General features: G+C 40.3%; 1 protein-coding gene across 2 annotated transcripts; it reads right to left on the bottom strand.

Annotated features, from left to right (window-relative positions):
• Nucleotides 1-679: 679 nt before the first annotated feature.
• Nucleotides 680-9,046, bottom strand: LOC131458919 (beta-2 adrenergic receptor-like). Of its 2 annotated transcripts, XM_058628272.1 has the most exons (4): nucleotides 8,763-9,046; nucleotides 4,848-5,004; nucleotides 4,484-4,775; nucleotides 680-4,397 (listed from the first exon to the last, which is right to left on the bottom strand). In XM_058628272.1, exons 2-4 carry the CDS (start codon nucleotides 4,999-5,001, stop codon nucleotides 3,353-3,355), a joined length of 1,491 nt encoding a protein of 496 aa, XP_058484255.1. In that variant the 5' UTR covers nucleotides 5,002-5,004; nucleotides 8,763-9,046; the 3' UTR covers nucleotides 680-3,352. The 2 variants fall into 2 exon arrangements, with proteins under 2 accessions (XP_058484255.1, XP_058484256.1); XM_058628273.1 differs by lacking the exon at nucleotides 8,763-9,046 and having other exon boundaries at nucleotides 4,484-4,737; nucleotides 4,848-4,930.
• Nucleotides 9,047-9,975: the final 929 nt, after the last annotated feature.

Raw genomic sequence — 9,975 nt, 5'->3', positions numbered from 1 at the left:
ACATTTTAGAGTAGCTTAATACTGATGTACTTATTTACCAGTACATAAGATATGCAGAGTATTAGATGTAGAAACAGGTGTAAGAAACTGAAAATAAACGCTCATGCATACGTTCACTTTAACATAATCTGAACTGGAAAGATGGTCCATCTTTCACACAGTGTGTTTTCACATCTACGTGTCTTCCTGAGTGTGTGTGTATAGTATGATAGTATGTGTTTGAGTGTGGGTTTTAAGTCTGTATTGCTGCTTGTATTTCCTTGGCGGCAGCAGCTGATACTGTAGCTCCTGTGACAGCCTGCACCTGCCACTGTATGTCTCTCACACGCACACACGCTGAAGATTTAACTACAACTGATACTAGTCTAACAATAACCTAAATCCAACCAACCTTAAAGCTTAAGTCTTTACCTTAAAGGTGCATTACATTAAATATGAGTCACTACATACGGGACATATATAAATATATGTATATATAGATATATATTATATATATAATTAATATTTACATAATGTTGAGATAGTGTTCACGTGACTCTGCTGGAGGTAGAGAATAAATTATTTCCATTTTCTTCCGTAATCTAACCCACATGTAAAAATTAAACAACGGCATATTTTAAGTGTTTCAGTGCTGCATACTTATGACATGAACAAACATTCATATTGAAACAACATGTACTTTATCTCCTTTTTTACGTTTTGGAGAACCAGATAAATTAGGTTTATTATACAGGACAGTACAATCAGTGCCTCTGAATTCAGACAATCGCCAGAAAAGCATTTTAAACTCAGCTTTTTTTACCCCAAAAATAGTCCATACTTGACAACAGCTACAATAGCCAACAACATGCTTCAAGTTTTAAAACAGTCAATAATAACATTACTGAAATCACATGTGCACAAAACATACACACAGGCAGACGTACAGTATGCAGATCATATTTAGAGTAAACAGTCACCTGTTATTGATCTTCATTTTTCTTTCTTTCTTTTTTTAACATTTCACATAGTTATATGTCAAGTCGATGCAGGGCTGCATGGGGAGGATATTTCCAAAATGTGTACACACTATAAATATACATACAGAGTATATAATAATGTATATCTGTTTTTCCAAAACTTATATTACACAGGGACCCTTTAAAAAAAACAAAAAAACAATGAAAAATATGAAGAGCATTATAAATATGTGCATTATATAGAACATTCCGGGCTATTTTTACTGCCACTAATATAACTTTACTTACAGACTTTAACACCTGATGTTATCTTGGCTGAGGTAAAACATGTGTTATTCAAAACAATAATTAGTTTCTAAGTAAAAGCCTGAAAAACCTGAAGCCAAAAATGTCTCCCATAACCCATCTGTGGGGTCTGTGGGAGACATTGTTGGCTCACAGCAAGACGGTCTCTCCCCCTGTGCACGAGGGTTCTCTCCGGGTAAATGGGGGATTAGATTAATTGGACACTCTAAATTGACCGTGAAATTGAATAGTTAATCATCTGTGCATGTTGGCCCTGTGATGAACTGGTGACCTGTTCTGGTTGTACCTGAGGATAAAGCAGAATATGGATTTGTGGGTCCAGTCTCTGTATATATAGCAATAATGCAAAAAGTAATCACTCAAAACATGAGCCTTCTGAAGCTATGTTTGTACAGTGTTATGTCATGTTATGGAAACAGTACATGAAAATGATCTCCCCACCCCTGTCTGACAGATAACGTATACCTATAAAAAATAAAATCTAAAGCAGATGTAGATATAATGTTCTGGAGGGAAACATCATATCGCTCTGTTCTGTTCTGGGATGAAAGGACCAGAACAGAGGGAGAGACAGCGCAGTTATGAAAGTGACATGTCTGGGTCTTTCATGTTTATCTGACACATAAATACACAGCAGTTAATGAGTTTGGACCGTCATGTGAGGTTTATCAGGAAGGAATGGCCTGTTTTGGATTGTCTGAGTGAGCCTGAAATGCGACTCTCCTTCAACTAAGACTTTTAGTCAGAGGACAAATAAAATGTTTTTTTCCCGCCCGTCTCTGCTTGGTGGGCGCTTTGTTTGGATGCACGTTTGTAGCCATTAGCATTGTACACGTGGTGCTAAATTCAGGCTTGTGCATTCAGCCCTTTGGTTACACATAAGCTGCAGTTGGTTTGGACGTTTACTAAGGTGGTGTCTCAGCCCCAGTTAGTCTTCACCAACGACTATATAAACAGATGAACATTCATATGGCACATTAAATGTTAAATTAAAGCCATCTATAAAGGTCTTTAACCATTTACCATTGTCATTTTGCAAGACAATTCTAATTGCACGCTTCTCTTCAATCGCTGTGATTTAAATGTAATAATCATGTAATAATTATGAAAATCTGTGCATGACAATGATGTTCATGAGCAGCAGTACATTACTAAACATTCAGAAATGCAAAGATAAACACACTCCTGATGTTGTCCATTGATGATTGGCAGTTTTTGTTACAACTTCACAGGTTTTGCTTCATACTTCATTGAATAAGCATTTTGGAATGCATCAGCATGCCAGATATTTCATTGCTGTTTTTTTATTGTCTTTTTTTTTATATGTCCAGCAGTTATTGAACGCTTTCACGTACACACAGCAATGCATTTAAAAGCCCATGTGTCCTTAAATCTTTTATTTGCCCTTTATTTCAGTAGAAAATCATAAAACCATTATAACGTTGCCTGTCTGTTGTCCCAAGATAAACATGGGATTTACAGAAACACAAATGTCTTTCAATGATAGCCCTGGTTTAAGCACAAGTCTGTTGAAGATCCAAATGTTTGGCTTCACTCTGTGACTGCAGTTGTTTAAAGGTTTAAGTCAGACCTGTTTTAAAGCAGACACATGCTGCAGACCATAGTTTACGGTGTAGCTGCCTTTGTTGTTGTTATCAGGGTCATTACAAGAATGTCAGTGGGCCCAAAAGTAATCTTTGGGGCATCCAGCTAGTGGCCCTGGGCCTTAGATCATGGGATTTCCAATCATCATGTCATTGCAGTCAACTATAGCTGACCCTAAAATTTAGGGGGTTTCTCCAAAAAAACATATGGACTAATGTAATGAGCTGTTTTCAGGGACTGCTCTCAGCTTTGGGCGCTGCTTATCCCGATGTGACACCTTTTAGTTGTGATCTACAGTGTTATTTGGGAAAACTCCAGCAGAAAAATGACACAGTAAACACAAGTAAAACCCACGGACATTGACAGAAACACATTTAACAGACTGACAACAAAGCTACAGCCTTACAATCATACAAAACATTATGATAAGCTTCATCAAATCATTGGTAACTCCTAAGTGTGAATTCTTATATCCTATTAGGTCAAGCAATAGATGCCCGATGTTCCTTACAGCTTCCATTAGCAGAACTGTTCGCCTGCTGGTTTGTCAGAGAACCTGGAGCTACTTCTAAAACCTGCTCACATGAAGAAGAAGGGGAGGCCAGACTGAGCGGGCTGTCTCGGAGAGAGCCGTCCACACTGCCCTCCCATCCTGACCTCTGGTGCACGCCCAGTTCTTTGACACCGTTCAGGTCCCCATTTGTCCTACCAGAGTTCTTGGTGTACCAATCTCTCTCTCTGCAACATACCCATCCTCCTCTCCTCCCTCCCCAGCCTCCTCCCTTGGCCCTCAAACAGAGTATTTCCTGAAAGGCATATCTGAAATCAGGGCTGCGGCAGTAGATGAGCGGGTTGAAGGCTGAGTTGGAGTAACCTAGCCAGTTCAGGAGTCTGAAAAGCAGCGTAATATCACCCAAGTGGAGGCAGGTCATGAGGATGTTGAGGATAAAGAAGGGCAGCCAACACAGTGTGAAGGTTCCCATGATAATCCCCAGAGTTTTTACAGCCTTGTGCTCCTTCAAACATAACTTCAGACGTTTGGCGGCAGAGTGTCTTCCTTCCCCTTTTTCCGTCCTTGCTCTGTTCTCTCCCCCAACTTCTTCTTGAGTTGTGTCCACACCTTCTGTTTTTTGCATATTTAGCTTGTCCTCTCCTGCTTGCGTCCCCACACCAGCTCCTGCCCTCAATTTATTCATTGCAGGACTGTCATCAGGATAAGCCAGATGTGCCGTATAATGTAAATTATAGAAATGCTTCTTCCTCCCCCTTATCTTCTCCAACTGTTTCTGGGCCTCCTGGAAGACCCGGGCGTACAAGAAAATCATCACCACCAGCGGCAGGTAGAACGACACGATAGAGGAGGACACAGCATATGCCGTGTTGGTGTTGAAGTCACAGCAGTACATGTCGGCCAAGCACTGTTGAGCCGGCTCGTCCTGTGACACCCACAACTTCAGGTGAATGGGCAGGAAAGAGATGAGAGAGGCCACTGCCCACACACCAAGGATCACCGCCAAAGCCCGACCCCTGTGGGAAAGAAAACACGAGACTTCAGAACTAATCTGCTAATCATTTTACACACCTGGACAAAAATTGAAATTTCTTCTTCATACCTGGTGAGAAGCATTGGATAGCGGAGCGGCATGGTGATGGCAAGGTAGCGATCCAGTGCGATCACGCACAGTGTTTCGATACTGGCTGTCACACACAGCACATCAGCCGCTGTCCAGAACTCACACATGAAGTTTCCAAACTGCCAGCGCTCCAGGAGAATATAGCTGGACCCAAAGGGCACGACTACCAAGCCCATGATGAGGTCAGCGACAGCCAGAGAGGCAATGAAGAGGTTGGTGACAGTCTGAAGCCGCTGGAACCGCATGATGGCCGAAATTACAAGGACGTTTCCTTGACAGAAGACAAAAGACTAAATTTGATTCCTCAACCAACCAACCAATTGAAGAAATGTGTCAAACTTACCAAAAACTATGGCCAGAACGAGAATGGCCATCGCAACACCGAGCAGAACCAGATATGTGTACTCCAAAGAGCTTGCTGACAGATCAGAGTGATCAGAGGAGTTGCCATCCTGTGACACATTATCCAGTGATGACAAAGTGTGTGGAGATGCCATGATCTATGGTAAGAACACAGAGAATACATTTGCTTCATTCATGATGGATTCAACGGGAAAATAATAGAAAACAAAAAGGTTTTGAAGATACTGAAATTCGAAAGCATTTGACTTTCTCTTAAAGTAGCATGTTTCAGGATGTAATGTAGGAAAGGAAAGGATAAACCAATACTGAGTTGGCATTCAGCTGAGAGTCTGTGTAGGACAGCCACATCCACAAAGACCAGAGAGGCAGCAGGTTTTTTTTTAACCTAGGTGCTCGTAACTAATATCTAATTCATGTGTATAACTGTTTCTATTAACTGCCTAGAGGAAAATACAAGCTGTGTGGTAGAGAGTGGAAACCAGTTTTATTCCTTGAATGGATGGGTCCATCTTTCAAAAAGGGGAATCTGCACATGACAAGACAATAACGACAATGGTAGTAGTAGTTTAGCATTTAAACATGGTTTGAAAATATTTGCACAATTTCACTTTTAAAACATTTAAATTTTCTCAACACGCCACAAGCAAAGGACCCGTGATGCACTTGAGCTACGCTAGATGCTGCCCCATTCTCAGTGAATGAGAAGCTCTATAGTTGACGCCTGTGTGAGTCCCCCGTCAGAACACGATTGCTTGTGTTTGTGAGGCATTTAGCGGTTTGTACTGTTTATGAGATTTGCATAGGTGATTATGAGCTGAGGAAAGTTTGTACGCACTTTATTTGGACAAGCCCAAGGGTTGGGTCCAGTTGAGACTTTAAGTCTTTTTGACACATGTGCTGTTGATCATTCTGGTGTTATTTGGACAGGACATGTTTCTTGGAGGACAGTGTCATACTTGTTGAAGCTGTTGCGCTTATACTTTTGCAATACAAGCTTTAAATAACATCTACTTTCAAGTTGCATGATATAAAGGTGGAAGGTCAATTTAGAGTGTCCAATTAAACCAATCTGCATGTTTTTGGACTGATGGAGGAACCCGGAGTACCCGTAGATCAGCCAAATCGGTCACATAGCCACTTCAACATCGTGTGGCCCCATAAATTAAGTATTTTACGGATAAATATCATGTCAGTTAGGTGCTGTGTCTTATGCTGGAGGGGGAAAAAAGACTCAAGCTCTCATTTATACAGATGAGCGCTGCTGAGAATAAGCTTCTACAGCGGTGGTCTAATTGACAGCAGACACCTGGTGATCCCTGTTTACTATTCTCGGTGGATGGTGATGTAAAGAGAGTAATGGTCCTCCGACGCTGTACTGTTTGAGCTGTATTTATATATGTGATGTTCATACAGATGTAGTTGAAGTGGGACAGCTTGTTCACGTTGTTTTTAATGCACCTCTGCGGGTTGTTTGTTTAATTTTGGTTTAATTGGCTCTTCTGTATGCGTGCACACTTGGCGTCATATGTATGCTGACTTTATTCCAACTCAATCCCAGCTCTCACACCACATTAATGCCGGCCGTAAATAGGCCCATTGATTCTCGAGTGTTTACTCAGTTCGTCTGTGGTGAATGAGTGAAGTGTTGGATTTTGGGATGCATTTCAAATACGGTGGGGGGGGACGCCGTTTATGACAATCGTGTTTGTCATTACTACTATTACACTACTGTTGGAAGGCAACACCTTTTCAATCATTCTGTCTACAGTCCACAGCAGCACATTGTGTACAAATATTTTGTCATCATTCCTTAAGTGTCCAGACTTCAGCGCAAGAGAGAGGGGCAAGTTTAGACTTTCATTATCCTAATATGCTTCGAGTTTTGTTGTTGTCTTGCATTCATCGGTGTCGCCTTTATCCAAAAGGTGAGTGTTTATCCGCAGTCCGTGGCCTGACGTCAAGACAGCCTTCATGAATAGCAAAGTAAGAATAAACTGCAAAGAAAATAAAGGAGCGATGACGAGCAGCAAAATCAATCAAACACGTTGGCATAAAAAAAAACAAAAACAAAACAATGACAGGAAAAATACAGGGAGAACACAAAGAACAGACTTGATCGTCAAACGGCGAGTGACTGTGGAGGAAAGTGGAAAATATAAAGTGAACTGAGAATACAAGAACCAGGTGTAACTGATGCAACACAGGTGACTGTGATCCACATGTAAGGCCGACAGGAACATGAACAAATGACTAAATAATTGCAAACTGGTCCACCAAGTAACAAAAGACTGTCTGTCCATGACTACAAAAACAAAACTCTAACCAAATTAGGTCAACAGAAGTCCAAACAATATCTAGTCACTAGAAATAAATCAACATCAAGGTTCATTCTCTCAACAGATATTTACGCTTTGTAAGCTTAAAGCCTCCTTTGATCAGATCAATAGCATGTGCTGCTACCAACACCTTTACATGTTCAACATCGTGATTAAGGCTCTGCTGCACTTCCTCTTTGTCTCAGCTGTAAAACACACACAGAAATCTGACCATTATCCTGAGGCCAAAGAATAAAACCCACGAGATTCATTGAGAAACACTATAACGTTGACGAAGCTTAATGATGGCAGAGACACTGAGAAGCTAAATACACAGAACTGGCCACATCAGTGTACATGCACAAACACTAACACCTGGGCATGAGTACATATGCAAACACATAAATACACACGCACGCAGAGGAGGCTTAGAAACTGTCAATCAATCTGTGAGGGAGGAGAGACGACTTTGTAAACTTTGTTAAAAAAAACCCACACAATGGTTCCAATGTTGTCCTGAAAGCAACAGGTCGATCACAAACCATTCATCTGAATAGGGACTATGACTGACAGGGGATCTCCCAGTGGGACTGTTGAAGCATTTTCATTAACAACAAAGACGGCTGACCCTGGTGTTTAAAAAGGTCTGTTAATTCATTAGTGAGGCCGCTTTAAAAGATGAGACAAAACAGCTGATAAATGTGACCTTGCAAATCTTGCTGTAAATCACAGAGATTAGCAGTGGGTGGCACAAAGCAGGTCACCGAAGAGGAAGTGGGAGGGAACAACGAGATGTCAATAAAGATATCAAAGAAGTGTGTAATCAGAACGTATTTTTGTTCCTGCTTCCCATCAATTAATGCCATAATATTTGCTTTTTTTTACAATGTGGGGAATGTTGTGGTTTCCTCATCAGTGTACGCAAACCCTCCTCTCGTCTATTGTTTCCACTATTTTTCCCGTGCAGTGAAATTTTGGAAGCTGGGTGATGTTTCAGTCACATCCTTTGATCGCCGAATCTCGTTACTGATTTGTCAAACTATTCCAAAAGTGATATTTCAAGTTGTGTCAATTTCCTGTGTTTACATTCAGCGCTCTAGTCTGTGTTTATAACAGCTACAGCATTCATGTTTATTATCACTTGTGTTGTAATTGGCAGTTTTAGCGCAGCATAAATAACATTCTCTCTCTCCTCTGTCCTGATGTTGGGGGTTGGAATGTTCACGGTGCTTTAAAATAATTGTATTTACCTGCGAATACCCAAAGCTAATAAGAGTTAGCCCGAGCAAATGCAAATGCATACTATGTTTGACATGTTGAATTTATTAGTGGCACATAATCACACATTGCATATAAATCTCCACTAAGTTTACACTATATTCCAAAATAGTTTGGAATCAGTAAATGTGAACAATGCTGTACTGAAAGAAAAGAAATTCAATTGTTATTTCATTGTGCTGTGGTTGCTTTCATATATATATATATATATATATATATATATATATATATATATATATATATATATATATATATATATATATATATATATATATATATATATGTATATGAGGTAGACTTACTGTCAGTTTTCTTATTTCCAGGCTCTGTCCTGTTGTTTATGATCAAGTGATTTCTTAATCCAGACGCCTTTAAATCCGCGCACAGTTTCATCATAATGTGTTTGTCGGCAGCTTCTAGCTCCTTCGCTCTATTGCAGAGTTATGACCGTCTACTTTTGTGTGTGTGACACACACACACACACACACACACGTACACACACTCACCCACATACTGATACACACACACCACCCGTCGCCCTGTCTTTCCTGTCCACTCTCATGTTATCAACACAGTCATTCTGCTCTCAGCCACACTTGCCCTTTGGAAGCAGCTGAGCCTTACACCCTTCTTTATAAGCACTCCCCGTGACATCACAGGGGAACAGCAGCCTATCAGAAGACAAGGAATGGATTTTGGCATATGTTGCATTTCTGTAGGTGCACTTGCCTTCAATTTTTATTATTTTTTTAACTTATTTACTCAAGGAATATACATTTGTAGCTCCCTTTTTAACAACACTACACTGTCTCCTTTTGACCTGAGTTAAACTTACTTTACTGAACAGCGGTGTTCATGCTGTCAGTTTTGCCTGACAGAATTTGCTTTTAGATGCAGCATTCAAATCATTTTAAATTCTTTATGATCACAGAGACCATAAAAAACAAAAGTTATGCACTGCAGCTTTAAATAAAAGCTGCTATTATTTGATAAATTTGATCCATTTTGAAAATGACCATCCCGATATACATTCAAGTCTTTGCAAATTATGGTTGCACTTTGTTGTTATGTATTGGGGCGTGCATGGACACACGTGCATGTGATTGACAGCCGGTACAAAAATATGGTGCCGGTGAAAATTATAAACTCAAAGCTTTAAAGGGACAGCTCAAAAATTCTACCTCATTAAATCCTAAACTCTAGCCTTACCATTGCACTGCACTGACTCTGGACTGTTGCTAGTGTGTGTGTGTGTGTGTGTGTGTGTGTGTGTTCAAGGGAACCTGTGGGTGTTTATCTTGGCCAAGGTTCAGTCCTGGCCCCAAAGTGGAGAATCAGCTTGAAGTTAAATTCATGGGGGAGATCATTGCACTTAATATGCACCATTTTGCAAAGAGTGGTATATCAAATGAATGCAATTAATACAGGGACAGAGGACAATGAGAAACACACAAATCCAGAGTGCAACAAAAACCAAACATACAATTAATTGGCTTGGTTTTACAGTACAAATTT

Source organism: Solea solea, chromosome 4 (genome assembly GCF_958295425.1).
Source record: "Solea solea chromosome 4, fSolSol10.1, whole genome shotgun sequence".
In the NCBI taxonomy this organism is placed as follows: domain Eukaryota; kingdom Metazoa; phylum Chordata; class Actinopteri; order Pleuronectiformes; family Soleidae; genus Solea; species Solea solea.
Note: the sequence above shows the minus strand (reverse complement) of the source record. Positions and strands in the feature narration are given on the sequence as shown.